Below are 23619 nucleotides of genomic sequence, written 5' to 3' on the forward strand. Positions count from 1 at the left end.
AGGCGGGGCTCCCGTTGCTCAGCCCTGCACACACAAGCCGTGGCCAGTGACTGGGGAAACTCCTCCATCACCAACGGCAGCAGATGGGCGGGGAGCGTGTCCATGCTGGTCGCCATGGTGAACAGTGGATGAAATTGGAGGATAACGTGCTCAGGATGGTAAAAGTCTAGAGTGGATTGGTTGAGTAGGATGTGGGTTTGAAGCCTTTTGTTGAAAATCCTGGAGAATCTAATGAGCTATCCACAATTTCAGTATAGATGATGCAAAACACTGATGAAATCGTCCAATAAAGACACTAAATACAGTAACAGTTTAAAATGTGTCACTTCTCTCCTCAATCACTGTGATAGTCGTAGATGTTTAATATTCTGTCCTGAGAGTGCTGCTTGATGCGAGGTGATTTGAGCGATCCTGTTGCGTCTCTCTTCCCATCTGTGTCCACAAATCACTGCTCTTCACTCTGAAACTCTGCTGCGAAGTCACGGTGAGAGTGTGTGTGTCTGAGAGAGCTGTGGACTCTCAGCACCAGTGAGCCAATCTTTATATACATCTCTGCAACCCACTTGTTTCTTCCTTTGGGCACCCCCCCCACACACACACAAACACTCACTCACAACTTCTCCCCTCCTACGTTCTCAGTGACGACATATTTCCGGCAGCTTCCATACCAGCGCACCGGAATAATCTCCCAGAAACAGTTGGCATGGTAACTGGATGCCAGTGCTGGTGAGGGAGGGGTCAGAACACAAAAAGCAACACACTGATAAAGACTGTGAAAATGATGGAGGATGACTTTAAATTCAAAAGTTGTTTGAGCTGAGTAAAGGGATTGTGAAAGCAAATAATCTATTTGCACATACATTCATACATAGAAAATAAGATGGGTGTGTGAACAAGCTTCTGTTACATGGAGGAGCTTTTGGGATAGACAGCCTCTTGCAGTGTATATTTGAGTGTGACCGTATCAGAGGTATCAGAGATACCACTATCACAGATGTGCAGACGTGGAATTTTACAAACATGTTAGGAAATTTCTGTCAAAGCTTTGCATCATATTCTCTAGAGAAAATCAAGCATAAATCCTATGTGTAATTTGTACAATACAAATAATGGTATTTCAGAACAAAAACAAGAGTGCAGCCTACCTGATCCATCAGTGTGAGAATACGGTTAACTTCATTTGCTTGTGAAGCGCGTGGGTTTTTATCTCCCAAGTTCATTCATACCTTATCTTATTCCAAAGTACAATAAGAAATGGCACTGGGCTCTTATCAGACTTGTCCAAATTTTGCATATAAAAGACTAGCAGTTCAGCATTACCATAACTTAAACCTTACAGTGTATTAAAAACACAAGTGACAAAGCTGGAGCTGAGTGTAATAAGCCGGGGAAAGACAGAACATTGGATGAACTTACTTGAAAAGCATATTTATTGATGGTCAGAATGACAAATACTGTGGGCAGTACTTATCTATAGTCAGAGTAAATCCTCATATCAAAGTTGATAGCAGAGCAAACATGACACTTCTACTGACATATGCACACAAAGAAAAAGCTTGAGTTATTTTCGAATGAGAAATCAGGACAAGAAAATGTATCAATTGCATATAAAGACCTAAATGTACATTAAATGACAAAGCTTTGACAATTAAATACACACAATATACATTGGTTAGGAGCATGTCAAACAGAAATGGTGTCTTCTTTGTACATTTGGTTCAGTTGTAATTTTAATAGATTCAACATTCCAGTTAAAATTGCTGCTGGCTCATGATCAAGATTAATGCAGAATGTGAGTGCCTTGTTACCTGCTTGCTCCACACAAACAAAAACTAAACAAACAACTACACACACACACACACACACTAATCTGTCCACCCACCACACCTGGGGCAAATAGTGTTTGCAAAGATTTCTCGGCATTTGTTTTAACTGGCATGGAGGAAAAGATGGGTGGAGGGTGTCTCATAGGACACTGGCTGCCAGAAAGTTCAGCCAATTGTAGGAAATTAATTTGGAAAATCAATTTAGTATGTACACACACTCTTAATACTCTACTACAGCCTCAAGCCCTCTCCATCTCTAGTGGGTATTTATCTACCTATTTTGCAAGCCCTTAACAAATGTCTACAGATTAAATTGAGTTTGGTCATACTGTTTACTATGCTGTCCCTTCAGCACAACACATCAACATTTTCAACAAAAACATAAAATTAACAGAAACAAAAAAAAGCAAACAATCATTCATGATTGAGTTGGTCGAGTACTCAAGAAGAAACCTGTGAGTGCTTTATAACTTCTGAAATGGTAAAATAACATTTCCCCCAGAATGAAGAATTAGGCAAGCTATTAATGTTATAATGGGACCTTGGCGCTGCACCTGAATCTGCCAGTACATTTCAATTAACATTTCAGCATTTTAAATATTGGTAAACCATCATGAAGTGCTTTTGAAAGTATTAACACAAAAAATTAAATTGCAGAATCGATGTACAGTTGCTATCATTGAGCATCTCCACTGTTCTACTAAAGAGCTTCTTTCAAGCTACAGTCCATAGCTCATAGGACACTAACCTGTCTCACACAGACACACATACACACACACTGGCCTCTAATCTCAAACCAATCCTAAATCTCTATGCCCTACCCATTTATGTAGACTTGAAAACTGTGGTAATAGAAGGTGGATGGCATCCCGTTCTTTTTACTGAATATGGAATTTCTGCTTTAATCCTTCTTCTTATAAATATCACATCTTTGATTGTGTTTTACAAACACAGGGGGGTTGGTTTTAGATTACAGGTTAGTGTTCCATTCAGTAAAGCTGATCCCTTGAACGTGCCCCTGTTCAATACTCTTCACTCATCTGCTTGGATTCAATACAAGTAGTGGCAACTGTGGCCAGATACTGCTTCAGACCATCTATGAACAGGAGCAAGAAAAAAAGGGTAGACCAGAGGGGGAAACTCATTGAGATATTTCCCAGACGTTTTCACATATTCTCTTCTTGGTCCATGATGATGCAAAAATTCATGAATATTGTTGGTCCCCTCTCTCCATCGCTGCCCTCCCAGCCACTGCTGATCTATCCCTGCTTCTGCTTCTTCAGGTAGCGAGCACGCTGGGACATGCCCATCCCCATCACATAACTGTTGAGGAGCTTGGCAGGGAGCAGCGCTGTGGTCACCCAGCCCTAAAGAGGAAAATGACATGGTCAGCTGTTGGCATTTACAAATAGTAGATTAGCATTAACTGTTAACAATTTTCAACTCACAAAGTACAACTGAAGCAAGAAAACTGTGATTAAACAGGATGCACTCACTTTGTGTAGAGGACAGTTCACCTAATTTTGCTATTTCATCGTCAATTAATGCAGATAATGTTCTAAACATAGTAATCTCCTCCTTGCAAAAGGGCTATTTTCCAAATCCTCTACAAATTGCCATGGTTAGGCATTCACTGAATGAAAGTAACCTCGAACCTTCAGTACTTAGTAAATGTAGGCCCATTTCGAGTCTACCTTTCCTGGACAAAATCTCCATTCTTGTAGCATGATTAGGAAACATAACAATTTTCATCAATATGCTGATGACACCCAAATCTACATAGCTCTTTAACTAGAAGAGTTCAGTCCTGTGAGCTCTTTAATCAACTGTATGAGGATATAAACTCATGGATGTCAACTATTTTTTGTAAAACTTAAGATAGAATCAAGATGCTGGTAATAGGTGCTGATATAGGCTCAGAGAGTGAACATCTGTTTACTTAAGACTAACGGTCACTTAAGTCAGCAAGTACGAAGTTTAGGAGTAACTAAAGGAATGTGAATCTTAATTTTAAAAAAATACTAGCAATATCTCACACGTCTTTCTACCATTTAAGAAATAGATTCAGAAAGAAATTGTGCATGTTCATTAGAAGCAGAAAATCTGTCCAAATCTTGTTAAATCTTCACAAAAAATGTTGACTACATGGGCTCAAAAAGGCTTGTCTTGTTTTTGCAGAATGTGTGATTATTGATCATCTGTGTGCTGTAATGGATGGTGTTGTTTATATCCATCTAATGCCAAGTAACCTGGAAAAGCTTAGAAATTATAGTCTGTTTGTCTCTTAGTTCAAATCAACAGCCTGTTAGTGCTCCCATCCTTGGCAGTTATGAGCTAGTTCAAGTGGCATACAAACAACATACTTATGAAATGGGCAAAGCAGAGTTTGTATATTGTGCTTTGTGGGGGAGGGGAGGGGGGTGGGGGAGGGGGAGTTAGTCACCACACTACACTTATTTCTCTGTTTCTCTATAAAACTAGTCCAATAACAAGAACAACGAAAGCAATTGACACATTTCTGTGCTGAATGAATGAATATTCAACACACAGCATTATTATTCTATAAACCTAGTGCAATAAGAATAACTGTGGAGCCCCCCAGGGGTCACCTGGTTCAAAAAAAAAAAAATGATGCGGAAATCAGCGGGCACGGTTTTCTTACAATTTACTCCTAAACCGTGCCCATGGATTAGTAAACCATGCACACAGATTTGTAATATCTACGTTGATAACATCAAAGAGGGACTTTTAGGCCTATACACAGTGAGCCAGAGCCATTACACACAGCTTGGCATACATAGTGAGCTGTAATAGCCATTAGGCACCTAGACCATATGTGAACCATAACCACTGATTAATCACATCAGTAGGTCTAATTTATGATCCAATGTGTGTTTTGGTGACAATATGAAACCCATTTACTCCCTATAAATCATGCTTTTAGAAAAAGCATGTTAATTAAATTTTATATGCAACTCTGTGGTGTCCCTGTTTGACGTTATCAATAAACATATTACAAATCCATGTGCACGGTCTACTAATCCACGGGCATGGTTCAGGACTCTGTGCGCACTGATTACTAATTCGAGGGCACGGTTTACTAATCCATACGCACGGTTTACTATTCCGTGCGCGGTTTACCAATCGGTGCCCGTATGGATTTCCACATCAATTTTTTTTTTCTTACCAGGTGACCCCTGGGGAGCTCTGTAGAGAACAGCCAAAGCAATGCCACATTTTTATGCTGAATGACGACTGTAAATTGTGAAAGACAGATCACGTTCAGGTCTGTCATTGCCGCTGGAGCGGCAGCTGTAACTATCGCTCCCGGTGTGGTCAGATATCGGAGTGCGCGCATAGCGGCGTTGTGTCTGGGATTTACCTGATGTGGAAGGAGCACTTTCTTTCTGCTGGTTGAGCACACAGTGCAGAACAAACACCCGGCTTCCTTAATTTGTCGCACCAAGTGTCAAACGGTTTCCCGTCTCCACCCGTTTATTTAATCCATGCCTATCGCTGTTTGTTTTTTACTCCTGTCTCAGTGAAGCGTGTATCTTCACCAGCTTTCATAAACTTTGTTTCCATATTTCAGCTGTGCTACACCACGGGATCGGTGCTACATTGTGATAGAAAGTAGCTTGCTGTTCATTGGATTAAAAAAAACTTGCTCGCATTCCATTGGTAAATGTAAAATTTGCTTTGATTCACTGAATATGATTGGATAAAACGCATCAAAAACAAAAACCCACATGGAGTGAGTTTTTTTGTTGTTTTTTTTTGTGGAAAATCGTTTGTGAATCTAAGACGTCCATGTGCTGGAAATCCGGCACCTGGCCGGAGTTAAGCCCTGCATTCAAGTGCTTTCAAAGACATCAAGGACTGGTAAAATATATTTATACAGCTACAGCAGTTGCCCCATGCTTGCTTGAGTTGCTTCATAAATCAGTGAGCATTAAGATCTCAAATAAGAAATAAACAAAATCACAAAACTCGCAATCTTCCTCTTCAGGGGCAAAAAATACAAGTGGCAAGAAAACGGGTTCAGAGTCTGTTTGAATATCACTGGTATTCAGGTCACATAGTTCCTCAGTGTCCTGCACTGTATGGGAGTACAGAGGAAGAAACGACTGTTGGGGGGCGGGGGGGTCCCTGTCGCCACTGAGTCTGTTGTTGAAATTAAGATTCCTCTTGAAAGAGTTTGAACTAGATTTGTGTCAACTTTTCATTTCGGACATGTCCGTGTCTACAGAGTAATTACAGTGTTAAGATGGAGACAATACTGCAACATACTGGAGCAGCCCAGTCCATTATTTTACAGGATGTTTACCTGTGACAGATGCTTTAGCAACTGTTGACACAACATTAATTAGGGGAATGAGATGAGCTAGGAAGCTCCTTTGTATAAAATGAAAACTGAGTCTGATGAGGTTTTTGCCCTGCTATGATTAGAGACCTTGTCTGCCTGTAACTTGGGTCTCATTTATCCTGGACAATGATTTAAATGACTGTAAGGCTGCACCAGATCAAATACTTGTAAGGTGTACAGAGAAACCAGCTGTATTAGAATAGTATTACTACCATTTGCTCCAAATGTCTCCCCCCCCTTTCGCATTACCAAATACTGGAGGCACATTTCAACAATGCTACGGTGTCTTTCAGTTCCAACTGGCTGGGGCAGTTTCAACAGATCTTGAGCCATTCTCACGTGTCAGTTTAACAATTAACCAGCCAAAGAGTGAAGTTATACAAGCAAATTTGAAGTCCCTCAGAAAGGTAGTTGGCCAAGGGAAAGTTTGACTGATCTTGCCCACAGTGGAGGTCCTCAGTAACCTTCCAATGCCAGTATCCCATCCTAAGCTTCAAAGATTTCTGGGAATGGCTGGTTACTATTGGGAATTATGTAAAAACCTTGCCCAGGTTGCTGTCCAACCTTTGACCTGTCCCAAAGTGTCTTTAGTTAGGAGCCCGAGTGCCAGATAAAAGCACTGCAATCTTCTGTGCCTTTTGCTCCAGATTTTTGTCTTAATTTTTCTTTGTATATATAGATACCAGTGAAAGGGGAGCTGTGCTTGAAGCAAATGTCAAACCTGCAATTTTACCAAGAATTCTTCATGAAAAAGAATCGGTCACACTAACCCTGCTTGTTAAGTACCTTGAAATTTATGTCACCTCACTTTAGTTTTATAGAGACTGTTTAACAAGCTATTGACTTCTCTGTAATCAGTGGATTGTGGTGCCTTTCAGACCAATTTTGGTTTGAGCTTGGTTGAGTAAATCTTTTTTTGGGAATTTAACATATGAGCCATGACATCATCAGAACAAATTCCTTCTTCTGACCCTCTGCACACACACACACACTTACCATAATGGCATGGGGCAGGTAGCCATTGGTCTGGCTCTGCAGTCCAACAGTGTTGAGCTCTGCCGCCACATAGCGCTCTGGACTGGGCTTGTCTAGCGTGGCCCGTCGGATTTTACTCAGCTTGGTGGCCACAAAAAATGGCAAAACACTCTGCAAGGAGAAAACCCCATTGGTTACATAAATAAAGAATATTTCTGGATTTATGATGATGATGATGTATCAGCACAATGTTCAACAAAAATTTATTTTCCATTCAGCCATAATGTGGGGAAGTGCTGGTGATGTTTCTACTTCAAATGACTTAATAGTTATTTTGACCATAAATGACTAACAGGTTTAAGCAGCATTCATGCAGTCACTGGATTCTCTATTGGAACCAACAAGACTTATCCAAAACCATGTGGGCTTGTAGCAGAGGAACAAAAGGTTGGTTAATGATTTTACCTGGATGATAATCCCTTTGCTCTTGTACTCAGCTTGCAGCCCTCGTGAGAAGAAGTCCACAAATGCCTGTATAAGATAGAGGCATGCTATTAAGGACAAATCTGCAATTCCAACATGTAAAGCTGTAAAGGTTTGGGAGGTCTATTTTCCATGTATGTTCATATTAATTTTCCTTTTCAGATACAGTGGTAAACCCTCAAAGAAGCTCCTTGAATTTGAGCTGCAGAATGGATTCTGTCCTACAGTACATTAACTGTGGCAGTGTGGAGTATAAAGATGACTTTATGATGAACTCAATGTCCAGGATCTGGGGTAATTTACCAGACACGCCTCTGGCCTTCCATCACCCTGTCTCCACTTATAGATGAACAATTGAGCAGTATAACTCCAATCCAGTTTGCCCACATATCTCCATAGGAAATTTGGCCAACTGCAGCATTATTGTTGAAAGAACCATATGCAAGATTAGGAATGGTGGACGAGTATTTAGTTTATGCTTATATATGTTCTGATGTTTGCAGGTAAAGTGCATGAGGTCTGTTATATAGGTTAGGGTATTTGCTGCTGACCAATTAGGCCGAATATTTTCACTGCGACCCTCCTTGGCCACTGCAGACCCTCTGTGTGGCCGTACACACAGTTTCCATTGAGAGATTAATTTAGCTTAAAGGGTGATAACCGGCGTTAGAGATTTGTGTTCCTCTCCAGAGGGTATCGATGACTTTCCATCCACCCCTGACAACTTAAGTTCCACTCATTGCTTCAGAAACCGAATTGAAATTGACTTTTCTAATAGCTCTCAATGCCTCCAAAACACATCTAAAATACAATCCTGTAAAATGTATCATTGTGACAACCATGCGATTATTTGGGTGAATAATACTGGCTTGAATGTTTCATGACTTCGGATTCTGAGATGCTGATACTAGGTCAGTTTTGCCATTTCTGTCTAGGTGATGTGTGCAAGTAGAGGTCAATCCCAAGTCAGCCTTAACTGCAGGCGACGCCACTTTCTCCCCAAGCCTCTGAAAACAAACTTAAGTTGCAAGACGTCAGCAGGTAATGTCTGAAGTGATATGAGCATTCAATTTGATGAAATTGCAACACACCTCAGATGCAAACTGATGACTCTGCTCAGATTTAGATGGATTTTAGATTCACTTTCATACTGCATTGCAGTCACTGGCAGTTGGAAGACAAACATGACCCGATGTTAAGACGCTGACAAATGAATCAACTGAAACTGTGAACAGCAGGCATTTTTGTAAGCGAACAGCCAAACATGAGATGATTATAAAACATTATGATGCCAGTGTGCTCCTGTAAAGGTTTTTCACTGGTACACCAGCTCAGGAGTTAGTCACTGACTTATTCATGTACTCCACACTGTACATCTACTCAACTGAAATGCCACTCAGATGTACTGAGACACGAGGCCATATTTTGGACAAAGCATGGAACGTTGAGGATATCAAATGTATAGTTATTGTAGGTAAGGGTTTAGTTACCTAAACTGACTTCAATCTACTTCATTATTTTGTCCCAATAATTCAAATATGCTGTTAACAAAAAACATCCCTTCCTTTATTCCCTCCTCCAAATGAACCCTGCTCCTTGCATAAATTGTGATCAGTAGATAACATTTGCCTCATGCTGTATATGTCAGTGGATTAGAAATACCAATTTATCAGCTGACAGCAAAAAGTGACCACACTTCAATCAACCCTTTGTAGAGAAAAGGTCACCAGGCATTGAGTCTTTGCTATATGATTCTCTAGCAGAGTGAACTTACCTTGGAAGCGGAGTAGATGGTAAGGAGAGGAACAGGATACATCCCACTGGCAGATGAGATGTTGAGGATGGCCCCCTTCTTCCTGAAAACCAAGTAAATTATTGTTAGCAAGTGCTCTTGTTTTCTTTAGATTTTTTTTTTTGCATTTTCTGCTGTACTGAACACATTCCAGGCTGGATTCAATCTCAAGATGTTGCAGGTTCATGGCATGCGCCCTTGTGAATTGAGCCACCAGGACGTCCCAGCAACCGCTCTTGTTCATTGCGACAAGAAAAGTTGATCCTGCTTATCTAAAGCCCTTTGGTATAGAGGCCGTTTGCAAAGAAGAACTATTGGGAACTCAAATATAAAATGAAATCTTCATGCACATGTACTCCAGAATGCTCTGATTAGTGTAATTTGTGGCTGAAATTGGGCTTTGATTGCATTTACTGTTTGTAAAAAGAAAATGTTAGAGAAACACTGCACTCAATAATTCCAATGTAGTGAAATTAGTTCTTTTCAGATTTCAATGATATCTTCTTGTATGGAGATAAACAATACTTATTTCAATCCTTTGTTGTTGTCCACCCCGACCCACACACACACTCCTTTGATGTTCACCCTCGCCTTCTAAAAAGGTTTCCAAGTCATTATGTTCATACAGTAAACTGCGGTCGGTTCGATTACTGTCCACTTAAGTTTTATGTGTGGCATAATGTCTTTGCGGAGCTTTTAATTACTAACGATTCACAGACATCAGTCGTTTAATAATGAATCACTTCTGCAAGTCACACAAACCTACCTCTCCACCATCCGGGGCAGAACAAGACGCGTCATCTGGAGAGAGAGAGAAGGCAGGGAGTGTGAGAAACGGAGTGGAAGCGTGAGAGAAGACGGTCAAGAGACAAAATGCGTGTGGGTTGTGTGTCTACGTGTGTACAAGTGTGTGGGTTGTGTGCGTGTATGCGTGTGTGTGTGGGTTGTGTGTGGATGGGTGGTGAGCGGGGGAAGGCAGAAAGAGAGAAGAAATAGATCATGATAGAAGAGGGAGCAGTTAAGAGCAATATTGAATGAAATAAAGTGAATAGATAAGTGTTAAGAGAGCGAGGCAAGTGTGGGCAGACGTCAGCTGTTACTCTGGGAACTGCAGAACATGGAGATGAGGGACGGAAGTGGCTGCCCATGCTTTATGTCAGAGTGTGTGCGTTTTGTGTGTGTGTGTGTGTGTGTGTGTGTGTGTGTTTCTGTTGGTCTGTAAGCCTGCCTGTTAGTAGTTCTCAAACTTTTTCAGCCATGCCCCCTTTGACCATGGACAAACTTATTCACAATGGCATCCCATAACCCCATTGGGACGTCAGACAAACATTATATTATAATGAAGTCCTCAAAGGTCCATGGTGTAGAGACGGGGATTCAGTTATTCCAGATAATCTCTGCTAGGAGTGTCCAAATGGACTATGAATACTTGCTATGGACCACACCCACCGCAGATGCATAAATATTGTAATTGTCTAATATTCTGTTTTTATAGACTCCGTACCCTTATTTTTAGGTCACCTTTTCCTTTGTTAAAGTGATGCTGAACTTTGGTAGTACCTTGTGTAGCTTCCTGGCCATGATATATATACATTTGCCAATAATTGTAAATAGGTGAAAAAAGATGGGAGACAGGACTTTGACAAAGCAGATTCAGCCAATATATAAAAAACAAGTCTCGCACTTTTTTTCACCTATTTACAATAATTGGTAAATGTATTATATTCTTCATTCCATCGGCATAAGTTCTGTACTCCGAGTGGATTTCAGTGTTACACTTTAAACTGAAAGATTTAATAAACATGAAGAAAGCAATTCACTTCAACACAATTCAGCAGCATGACTAGTTTTTAATATATTGTCAGAATCTGCTTTGTTCGTGTTTGTTTATGTGCTAGAAGTTTGATTTTCAGACCTGTTCTGCCATACGACGGCAGTGAATGGAAAGAGAATAAAAACTTCTTTACCGGAGCAACCAATAACAGAGAATCACCGATTTTGTGGTTATATCATGTCCAGGAAGCTACACAACCCAAGGTACTACCTAAGTTCAACATCACCTTAAGCAAACTATAACACATCTGTTTTATTAAAGTCACAATTAAATGAAAAAAGGATTTCTTCCATGTTTTAATTTTCCATGTCATAATATATACCTATTTAACAATACATGGTAAAAAAAAATATATATAATTTTCTGGTATTTTTATATCAAAATCCTATTACTTCTACTTGCTGGAGACCAGCACATTTTTTGTGGTTACTTCATAGCATACCAGTAGGCATACAAAAGAATTCAAATTTTTGAACAATGCCCACACTCGGCTCCTCTCATGATAGAGGACTGTCTTCTCCCTAACGGACACTGCTATCCCATCAGTTTACACAGTCAGCCACTTTTGAACGATCCCTCATCATGTTATGTCCCACCCCAACATCCTGTTACAACCAGAAATTACGGTTGAAACAGGATTACGGAAGCAAGATGCTCTCAAAATGCCACTTCACTGTGACTTTTAAATGACTCTATAAAGTAACATGCATTCACTAAAATCTACATTCTTCCCCCCACAGGCATTCAGCCTGAAGAGAACTTACCTGGCACACTGATGTGATGTTAATGTTGACCATAGTGTCGATGAACTGAAAAAAAGAGGAAGAGGAGAGCATGACCTACACAGCTTGGGAAGACTCATTTTGTTTGTGACGGCATATACAAGAAAGATTATATACCAAAAAGCTAAATTTTTATCATTTTAATTGCTCTTAGTAAAGTATCTACTGTAGTAGCTAGAGATGTTATCTGTCAATTTGTCAAAGCACAGGCTACTAATAAGAAAAACGATTTTCTGGGAAAAAAAAAAAAAGCCATAGGCCTGTTGACCCTATGCTCAATACTCAAGGAAGATGCTATAGATAAAAAACGATAACTGAAATTTTTCAGTTAGAAAGATATCTGACAATGCCTGACTCTGTTAGCAGCCCTTGTGCATTTGCAGTTTGTTTGAAGATGATCCCCATCTGCACACTGCACTTCCTGTCCACCTGCTCCCTTATATGGTCTTCTTGTTTTTCTGTTTACCCCTTGTTCAAAAGGCAGACAGCTGAACGGTGCCAATGAACTATCAAAGCTTTCCATGGACTTTAATTGGAAAGAATCCACTTTGTAGTGGAGCTGGATTGATCCAACTAGCACAGCTGTCTAGTAGTGAAAAGACGGAAATCAGACTCCCTTATGGGTCCAGGAAAATTACTACAAACTACACAGGCAAAACTTTACGCAGTATATAAACTAGAGTGTGTATGAAAGACAAAATGAATCATTGAAAGAGGATATTGTCTGACACACAGATGTTATGAGATGTGCTCATTTCCTGCCAGAATCGATCAATCAAATCAATTTGGGATTTTGCAAAAAAGCACACTTTGTAGACATCTACAGGAAAGGACATGATGTAATATAGGAAAGGTTGGTATTCACGATTCACTCATGCATTCCTGACATCAGAAGCAATACAGCCTTTCACACTTACATTGTCCAGATTGGGGACATTGAGGAAGAATTCAGGATATGAATAGGATATTCCAACATTGTTCACTGTTGACAAAAGAGAAAAATAATGGCAACATGACATTCAAAATACTAGATTATACTGAGAAACTGAAGGATGAAAAAGATACATAAACATCATGTAAATGCGTGGCTGCAAGTCATTACTGAGTGTCATTCCTCTCTCCAATCTTAGGAGGGCAGCAAAGGTCTAAAGAAGCCAGGCTAAAGCAACTTCTATGACTTTAAAACATAACATTTATTTCATTTTACAACATAATAGTCCTGCTGTCTGTAAATGTCGAATGACTTTAATTCAAATTGAATTCAGAAGTACAGATAAGCAACTAGGTCTTTTCAAGACAATGGTGTATAAGTAGTAAGGTAAGGCCTGAGCTCCTGTTGCAGTCTTACCTAATACTCCAATCTCCAGGCCTGAGAGTCCATCTTCAATCTTAGAGTAGATATCTACAGCACTAAAGTCTGCTGCAATCGTTTTGGTCTCCACCCCACATTTGCTCTCTGAGGGTAAAAATATGCATAAACCTTTCATTTTGAGATATTTGAGAAATAGTGCAAAATACCAGAAACTGTATCAGTGCTCAAATATATAAAGTATCTATGAATAACCACACTGCTAATAAAGAGTCACTGGGCATGAGAAGAGAAGAGAAGAGAAGAGAAGAGAAGAGAAGAGAAGAGAAGAGAAGAGAAGAGAAGAGAAGAGAAGAGAAGAGAAGAGAAGAGAAGAGAGATAAAACCCTGGGATTAACCTTTACCATCAATGAGGATATCCCTCCTTATTAAAGAGGATGCTTTCATTTAGCTGGACAGAATCCCTTTGCACAGCCTCATAATGAACTGTATAGAGGTGTGCAGCTGAAGCTTCATTCAATAATGCATCACATAAGTAAAGAATGTAATTCAATGCAACATCATTTAGCCCTACTGGACTATCACATAGTGCACAATGCACCCAGCATTTTCAGGTCAGAACAAGACAACTGAGGCAAAAATATTGGATTGTTCTGCTGCATGGGCCAAGAAGATGGAATTCAAAACTAGGCGGCTGCCACACATTATTTTTACTTTATGCATGCCTTTGGACCACAGGTACAGTTAATTTCCCTCGAAGGTAAGATGTAAGATAGATTAAATGAATAGAGTAATACATCTTTCAGGCTGCATATTTCAGTAATATATATGGAACTCCTTCGAATACAATATCCTTTGAATATTTTAAGTCCCTATAAATCCCAGGCAGACACAGTGTATGTCCATTTGGCACAGTGCATTCTTAAAGGTAAAGCATTAGTTCAAGGACTTCCCATCAATTCTCCATTTGAGTCAATCTGTGTGTCTGTGTTTACACTGTAAAAAATTTGACTCAAAAACCATCAAAAACCTTTGCAACTATTGCCATCTTAAAGAAACTGAGAATGAATTTCATAATGTGCGCTCCTGTCTTTTATATTATGATTCACACATTAAATTGTTCAGTATGTCTAAAAATTCAAATTTGTTTTTGTTAAGTGATGCAGAGAAACTTAAATGGCTCTTTGACAACATTTGCATTGGCAGTATTTTAATCGAAAGCGTAGGAGAGGCGCTCAAAGGAAAGGAAATCTATAAATAGGCATACAACCCTGCTCCAAGTTTTGGGCTAGTTGATTGATCTTTCTTTTCTATTCATTCATTTTCTTTTACCTGTTATAAATGTAAACTAATGGAAGTTGTTGTAAATTAATATGTCTTTGTTTTTGGTGTCTTATGATTCCATAAGGGATGGGTTGTTAAGACAAGCCATGAAAATAAATAGTAATTCATTCATTCATTATAGCATGATGATATAACGTACAAACAAAATACACACACACACACGCACACACACACACACACACACACACTCACCAATGGCCTTGGATACCTCATCCAGCTTCTCCTGAGAGCGGCTGATCAGCACAATGGCGAAGCCTCTGCGTGCAAGCTTCAAAGACAGAAGATACGTAAACAACAGATTCATGTGCATGTGCACTCCCACACACACATGCATGTGTGTGGGCAAACACAAACATCATGCACAACAGGTATGTGAGCAGTCATCTTAAACCGCTGTGGCGATGACAGATGTTTGAAAGCAAATTTTAAAGTGCATTTTCCACCAAAATGTATTTTGATGCATGTTTTTGATAAGCACATGCATGGATTTAGAGGTGTTAATTCACCTGTCAAAATCTCATATTAACCAGTTTTATATTGAGACAAGTAAATAAAGTCAGAAAGCTATGTTATTGGACTCGGGTTGTGCTGTGTTTGCAGACAGAGTATGGGGAAGTGGCCTTATGCAAGAATCATATTAGAGAAAGAGAGAGAGAATTTAAATTCCACCTCACTCTCATTTCACTGTGAAAACTTTCCTGACGACCAGTTGTTTTCTACTGTGGGAAGCCTGAAATTTCCAAAGTCACAGGAATCTCACCTCCTCTGCATAGGCTTTCCCAATTCCATCTGTGGCTCCCGTCACAACTAGAGGAGAAAAAAAAAAAGAGGAGAAAGAAGTTGTATTAACCAGAGAAACATGCACATGCTGTTCAGAATTAAATTGAAAACAGACTTAGATTTCAATAAGGCAAAAAGCACTACTGTAAATTCACTGGAAAGGTGCACAAGTCTACTCCCAACTCCCAGAAACTGGGTTCCTAACAGCAGTGAATGGTGTGGATCTTTTCCATTCATTTTCAACTGACAGGATCAAATGCATGAAAGAGGCATAATTGTAAATAGCACCAAACATGTCACCAAAATGAAAATAAATAAATTAATAAATAAATATCACTTTAAATGGAAACCAAACACAAGACTACTTTTTAGGTTGGACTGACATCTACTGGTTAAAAAAAGCATGATACTGCAATTGCAATCTGCTATTGGCTGATGTTGGTTGCCTTTGGCAGATCTTGGTTGCCTTTGGCAGATCCATGACGAACCAGGTAACCTACATCACAGGTAACCAAGATCAGACAATAGCAGATTGCAATTGCAATAGCATGTTTTTAACCTGTAGATGTCATTCCAACCTGAAAAGTAGTCTGTATGTGGTTTTCCCTTTAATGATAATAATAATGAAGGTTCAAGACCGACAAGGTTAGGTGTAAGTGCAGAAAAATGGAGTGGAGGAATATATGGAAGGCAATGAGCTGTTAATGAAGAGAGATGTACTGTAGGAAACAGGTGGATGGAGAATAGAAAGGGAGAAAGAGGAAGAGAGAGAGAAAGGAGGAGGAAAGTGAGGTCGTCTCTGTGTTTGATGGCAGGCGAGTGGACGGATGCCCTGGCACTGCCCGGCACAAACAGCAGCAGGGGGCTATTTTTAGCAACACCCATCTTTCAGTCAGAGCTATTCATTACACCTCTGGCTAAATATAACAGGAAGAGGATGGGGAGTGGGATGCAGGAGTGAGAGTGAGAGCGTAACAATATTTGTCCTTGTGTAACCTGCAAGGCCCTGCTGGAAGACCCAGCCGCTCTCTTCCCTTCTGTTCATCACTCCTGCATAGCATTAACAGACTTATGTAATGTCTTATTGAATTTTCGTCTGTTTTTAGTTGTTCATTATTATGTTTTTTATCCAATTCCTTCTTTAAACTATTTTGCCTTGTTGTTTATGTAAAGCACTTTTAAAAGCCTTTAATAAACGTGTGATGTATTGGACAGAATCCCCAACAACCAAGCAGCACAACTATGAAATACATCCTACTTTTAACTATTGCATTATTGGTGAAGTTATTTCTTTGTTTCAGTTTAAAATGTTTGCCATGGCAGTGATTTAGAATCAAAACGGATCTAAACTTGGGCTGGTATTGGTGCCAAAGTGATTGTATGATTGTATTATGTTTTTATCTAATAAACCAACTGTATAGTGTGTAAGTTATCCCAAGATGATGTGCGTATGATGCTTTTATCTTTATCTTTATCTTTTATCTTGTGCTGTTTTCACGTAACGTTTCTATGTCCTTGGTGCTGCTGCCACAATGTCTAAGACAAATTTCTCTGCAGGGACAAAAAGGTAAATTAAGTCAATTTAGGGCTGGGCGATATGGACAAAATTAATATCACCATAATCCTACGAAATGATTTCAATATTGATATATAATGATATCTGCTAAATCACATGTGAAATAGGTCCATCACAATGAACTGCATGGTAATATAAAGTATCATCATCTTCCAATAATATTCTCCAATTTGTTTGAGATCTCATTGTGTGAGATTTCAATTAGTATTTGCTTTTTATCATTAATTTGGGCAGAATTGTATATCATGATAACTCAGTATCATTCTAGATATGATTCTATTGAAAGGCGATATAACTGAATTGTTGCCCAGCCCTATTTTAAGTCAAAATGTTGGTATTCATTCATTAATTTATTCATCCATCTGTATATCCATCGCTGTTCCTAACTTCCCCTTGTGTGATCTTCCTGATTACAGATGACGCTGAGGTGCCAGGCATCCTGTAGGGCCGCACTAGAGCCAAACAGAGCAGAGAGGGGGAGGAAAGATAGAAGGGTGGGGGGGTAGAGAAGATGACAAACATGAATACATGGGGGGATCCTGGGGGCAGCTAAAAATAGCACACAGAAGAGGAGGGGAGAGTGAGGGAGAGTCTGTAGGCACGATGACAAGGGAAACATGGGCCAGGTTATTTTTAGTTGTTTTAAGAATGAACTGTTTTGCAGTGGGAAGAGGGAAAAAAAAAACCTAAAAGCTTTTACAGCTGAAGGCATGTTCCCTTCACTCAAATAAAACAAGGTCTATATTAAGAACTGCTGCCTTCTGCAAATGTAGGTTAGACTGGCTAGGTGTTCTCATGCTGGCGCTACTATGGGCCGCTATTTGAGTCTTTGATTTGATAGCCTATCAGTTTCACTATTGAATACACACAACATCCGTGGAGGATTGGGAACAAATCACCTTTTCATTTCTTCTGCACAAACAGGAAGGCTCTCCCACACAGCTCACTGAGATAAAAATGCGATTGTTTGCAATGCGATTGAGTGTTTGCAAGTGTTTTTTCAGAGTTCTTGAAGAATTAACAAGCTTTTAGACGCAGCTTAAACCAATTTTTATGAACTTGCATTTAAATGAGATCATGTTTTTGCTATATTATTACTAGCGTAGAGCAGTTTTCTTAATTTGTTTGTTTCAAGTTTGATTTGGTTTTCTGAATTTTGCTGATTGGGGCTTAACGAACCACCAGTATCACAAGTCTACATGGCAGTTGCTGTTTAGTGGAATTTTACGTCTGTACCATTTTCTTATGTTTATTTGTATCATTAAGATATATTACCACAGTATTATTCCTTTTCTGCTCTGCTGCGTGGGCCTTAATGGAGCAAACAGTGCAAGTCATCCCTTTATTATAGCTGACTAGTAATATGCATGTTGTATTCCTTTATTGTTAAAGTACTTTGTAACTTCAATAAGTGCTATTGTTGCCTATAATAATGTAAGAAAATCATAGGGTTAAATATTTGCAATGTGGGCTGGGCTATAATTGAAGCATTGTCTCAGATACCAAACCAAATACCATTTGTTTAAGATGCCAATACAATAACGCATTCATTCTATCTCTGTCTGTCTCTCTCTCTCTCTCTCTCTCTCACACACAGCTGCTGTTACTGCAGCTGAATATTTGAGCGAAAAAAAAAAAAAAGAACTGCCGATTTAAAATAGCAGCAGGCACTGCAGCCACGTATGGCACACTCACTGCACAGAATACCAACAAGCTGCTGCTCCCAGCTCTTCTCTCACTGCCTCTCACACAGAGACACACACAGCCATCTTAAAAAAAAAAAGAAAAACATGCAGATAAAGACACACATCTACACAAACACATGCATGCTTTGTCCTCATGAGGCAATGCTCCCCATCACACCTCCTCCCATCTCCTACATCTCCACATCCTATCTTCCCCACTTCTCGCCAACGGCATTGTTTCAATATTATCTTAAATGATAAGTCTGTTGGTGAAAGCCGTCTTTTTATCACTGCAACTTCTGACCTCTGTTTCCCTGTCCTTGGGATGTTTGTCTGTCTCTGAGGTGTCATCTCCTCTGGGATTGGTCGATGTGAGTTGGGATCACCTATTTCACTATTTGACCCGCCCTCTCGGATGGCGTGGGTTGCCATGTGACTTTTGCAAGAGAAGCTCAGCCTATTTGTTTAGGAACACTGATGCAATGGATGTTACATTTGGAACAGTGATGCAAAGGGGCTGATGCTCTCAATTTAGCATAATCAATAATAACCTATTTATTATATTGATAGTAAATCAATTATTAAAAATGTTTTACAGTGTTTTAGGGCTGCCTATGGTCACTTATGCATCTCACCAGCTGGCCTACTGATGGGATTTTGCACGGAGTAAAACGCTCTTGATGAGACAAGTGCAGCTTCACAAAGCACAGCACTGGCAATGCAATGATCTCTAGCTGCAAGTTCACTTGATAGCGGTCCTGTAACTGAACTAGACTGAAAAATACAATCATCCACTCAAACAAATTCTATCATGCCGAGGAATGAGTGTTAAACAGTTAAAAACAACCCACCCAGAGTGATACACCAGCAGGTAGTTTCAGCTGACAATTCACAGCCAACATGCAAGTCATGAAGGTAGGGGCTGCAACTGATGATTATTTTCACTATCAATTAATCGATCAATCATTTAATCTATAAAATGTCAAAAATAATAGCAAATGCCCATCCCAAGTTACCACAGTGATTCTTAAAATTGCTGACTGTCTGACCAGCAGCCAAAGAAAAAACCCCAAAGTAATAATTTTATCATAATATGAAACAGAGAAAAGTAGCAAATCTTAGCATTTGTGAAGCTGTAACCAGTCAATGTTTAATATTTTTACTTGATAAATGAGTAAAACGATTAATCGATTATACTAATTATAATCAATACATTTTCTGTCGATCAACTAATTGATTAATCGACTAGTCATTTCAGCACTACATGAAGGTATTGAGAGATTTGTTTTTTCTTGCCAAGCACCACTATTTGAAAACATTAAGCTGTTCATTACATCCTCTTTGGCCTTCAGTTCATGCCCAAGTCACTCAATTGTGTTCCACGCACTTTCCTCCTTATTTACTATTGTCAAACACACATATGTTTTTCTAATGTTCGATTTACTGATTTGATCATGCATAAATCATGCAATTACTTGATTGATGATTACTTAATTATTTCTAGTGAAAAATAGAGCAGGTGGGAGTGGATATGTAATGAACAACAGAGAAAACTCAGGGATGGTAATATGTTGAAATACAGAGAGAACAAGAGACTTGGAGCAGTGTGACATGGCAGAGAGGGTGTCCTCTGCACTTAGCACATTGACACACACACACGCAGATAGAGGGCTGTAGGCACAAATGAAACAGAATCCCATGGATCCTTCGCCTCATTTATGAATGGCTCTAGTCCTCTTATATAATCAGGCCATCCTCTCAATCAAGTCCACTTCAGTAAGAGAAAGTTTGTGAATGAAAGGATGGATTAGGCTTCCTTTGCCGCTTCACATATTCTGAAGCGTTTGGATAAGAACATAAACACGATGTTTCACATGCAAAAATAAAAATCATCCGATGCATTTCCATTTTAAGCTGTTTATGCAAAACAGACCTGGGTTTGTTTTAGTCAACCTGAAGTGCCAGGTGGGTGGGGTTTGCTTTTTAGTACAATTCTGTTTTTTGGGTAGTTAAGGACTAATGTGTGTGTCTGTGACAACATAGGTGGGAAGACAGCTCATACTTTAATGTAAAATTAATTGTCGCTTATTTTTGTTGTGGATTTTGATTCTCCGACCACTGTGGCCAGGAAAGACACTCTGCAATTTTACTGTATTCTAAAAAGAGCAGTTCCACTACATGACAAGTTTGAACTCTTTTCTAATGCATTCACTTATCATTTCTCACAAAACCCACACTCACTTTCTTTTTAGCAGATGCTACTAAAGCTGTGGTCCAACAGTTTTCGCGTGTTTAGACATGATCCTGGCCCAACAGACCAGCCTTGCCAACATCACAGCAATCTAAGCGCAAACAGTCTGTTCAAAGGTTCTAGTTCAATCAATGAGCAGGTTGTGCAGATGGACAGTATTCAACCTGATTTGATAATCCTTTCTAGCCATAATCCAATCACAAGATTTACTGGAGTTTACACCCAATGCAACAGGCTGTGAGTGATCATTCCCCATCCATTTTTCCTTTCTAGTCAAATACATGTAGTCTGTCATTCTTGGAACAGAGAAACCGCAACAGGATAGAATGAGAATCTGGCGAAGGGATACTATAAAACTAGACACTCCTTAATTTGCTTGAGTTGAGAAACAGTCGGGTCGTTCTTATGCAAGAGGGTTGTGGCACAGCACACTGAGTACTCTGTGCAATGTGTGTTCATGGCTACGTCAAAAGACAAAACACAAAAGAATACAATAAGTGCATTTTCTAGAGGAGAATGCGTGTCCTTGTGCAGCATGGAGGGAGACAATGTACTACTTTAAATATTGTGCTGTCAAATTGAGTGAGCATTGACAGTGTAGAGGGCCTACAACTATTTTTGTACAGCATTTAAAAGTTACAGTTTGCTGTAAAATAAAAGAAACAACACATATCAACAAACAATTAGCTATAAAAAGGGAAGCCCATAGCTTGAGGTCAACTCAATAAAATTTTGAAACCATTTTGGCCTCCTGACAAACAAAGCAACAGGAAAGTTATAGTTAAAGTCAAACAAGTTTTGCTGGTAGGTTGACTATGATTCTGTTACAGATTTAAAAGCTCTGTAAAAGTCAGGGAAAAGCGGTTTGCCATTGCTTTAAAAAGAATACATCAAATTTAAGTATCAGTGCTAAATTCAACTGGAGGCCAATGTAAGGTAAGATGGGTGTTATATGATCTCTCCTCTTAATTCGAGTTAAAAGCCTAGCTGCTGCATAATGGAATGAGTTGCAGGCAAGAAAGATCCTCATGGCTGATCAAGAATACAGAGTTGCACAGTCAGTGATGAATAGACATGAATAACTTTCTCCATGGCTGAAATGGATAGACATAATATTTCCTAATTGGACAAAAAGCAAGACTTAATTGGACTCACCTGTCAAAATTCAGGAAAGAAATATCTCAGAAATACCCCAAATCTCTGGCCTGTTTGACAGTGTGCAAAGATTGCCATTAATTTGAATGGTTGTATTTGGTATGAACAGTTATCCAACATGCCAAGACAACCTTCAAGAGTAGGCTATCAAGGCTGCAGAAATGCTATTATACTGTATGAGCAAGTTGGATAATTTAAAAAGAGAACAAATTAGGACCCAGGATGAAGCCCTGAGGTACACCAGAGCTACAATTTTGACGAAGTAGGCCACTTTTTCAACGTTAAAACGTGGTTCTCACTGCTTGCTACCGCCTCTCTCAGTGTGTGGGTGGAAGGAGACGAACTGAACTAGTGAACTTAGAATAAGTAATGACATTTTAATAAAAATAAGTACTGCTTGGTGCACTGGGCCCTAAATCAGTCTCATGTTCTAAGAGGATTACTTACAGAAGAGCGGGGAAACATTCAATTACCAAATTTCTCCCTGAAGTTTGACATTTGAATCTGAGCAAGGAACAAATAAAATCTCACGGTTCGTCATTTCAGTTTTCTAAAATTAAACGCCCTCCAAAACGCATCAGTTTTATTTGGAGATTGTTTTCCAACTATGACACAGTTGCCCAACTTCATTTGGGCGTCGTGTCAGGCTTAATTTGGATGATGTAACCTTTAAACCGACAGGTAAAACAGCGTGACAAAGCGTGATTATCCTCTCGGTGTACTGTGCTCACCTGCCCATTTCCCCAGCTTCGTCGGTGACACCAGCCGTCCGTTCCCCAGCACCCACACCCTGAGCCCGGACAGCAGCTTGTACACCGAGCAGACAGACACCCAGGCCGCGGTGAGGGCACCGAGCCAGAAGAGCGGTGTTTCCACCGCGCGCAGCACAGCTTCTCCGCCTGTCGCCATACCTTCACTACACTCACTTCTGTCTCTACTATCTACTAATAGTCTCACTTGCTAAATTAATTCAATACGAACCGCACAAACTGCAAGTGCATGCGTCAAAAAGTCTTCAGCTTCTTGCTTCCGCGTCTGACACTTCCGCATCGGCGCCCGGCCGCACCGGTGATTGGTTGGAATCAAAGTTTGTCAAAGCACGTGCTTCTTGATTCGTTTAGACTGAGGGGTTGTGTCGCCCCCTAGAGGCAGACTCACAACCTCCAGGAGCAAACGCTTCACTTTATTGCAGTGTAAATAGTGTCCGTAAATCCATTTCTTAAAAAAAAAAAAACACCCGCATCTATTAGATTGTTTTGCTTATATTTCAGAAGCTGGAGACTAAAAAAATATTACAGTTGTTGAGTGTATAACATTGTTTCCCCCAACTGTTTCCAATGCTGATGTATTGATTGATAGAAACCTCCTTTATTGATCGCAGGGCAACAAAAAACAAAAACAAGTTTTTTCTTTAACATCTAACAGGTTTTTATTGCAATGAACTCTTGAGTAGGTTGAAAT

At 39.7% G+C, this 23619-nt stretch overlaps 1 protein-coding gene across 1 annotated transcript; it reads right to left on the bottom strand.

Moving 5' to 3' along the window:
• Positions 1 to 1407: 1407 nt before the first annotated feature.
• Positions 1408 to 23182, bottom strand: hsd17b12b (hydroxysteroid (17-beta) dehydrogenase 12b). Its single transcript, XM_071519096.1, has 11 exons — positions 22890 to 23182; positions 15472 to 15518; positions 14904 to 14979; positions 13407 to 13514; positions 12976 to 13040; positions 12041 to 12085; positions 10209 to 10243; positions 9425 to 9506; positions 7633 to 7698; positions 7189 to 7338; positions 1408 to 3193 (listed from the first exon to the last, which is right to left on the bottom strand). The coding sequence occupies exons 1-11, from the start codon at positions 23065 to 23067 to the stop codon at positions 3086 to 3088; spliced, it is 960 nt and encodes a 319-aa protein (XP_071375197.1). The 5' UTR covers positions 23068 to 23182; the 3' UTR covers positions 1408 to 3085.
• Positions 23183 to 23619: the final 437 nt, after the last annotated feature.

The sequence above is a fragment of the Centroberyx affinis genome, unplaced genomic scaffold (assembly GCF_046629955.1).
Source record: "Centroberyx affinis isolate AG114_WGS23_722 - 3 ecotype Tasmania unplaced genomic scaffold, CSIRO-AGI_Caff_v1 ptg000657l_1, whole genome shotgun sequence".
In the NCBI taxonomy this organism is placed as follows: Eukaryota; Metazoa; Chordata; class Actinopteri; order Beryciformes; family Berycidae; genus Centroberyx; species Centroberyx affinis.

What these genes read in the sequence shown, in the direction of transcription:
- hsd17b12b (XM_071519096.1), bottom strand. Translation starts at nt 23,067, where the DNA reads ATGGCGACAGGCGGAGAAGCTGTGCTGCGCGCGGTGGAAACACCGCTC. An exon ending in GGAAAGCCTATGCAGAGGAG is followed by an intron (nt 14,980 to 15,471) that starts GTGAGATTCCTG and finishes CTGTCTTTGAAG; the next exon opens with CTTGCACGCAGAGGCTTCGC. An exon ending in ACATCACATCAGTGTGCCAG is followed by an intron (nt 10,244 to 12,040) that starts GTAAGTTCTCTT and finishes CTCTCTCTCCAG; the next exon opens with ATGACGCGTCTTGTTCTGCC.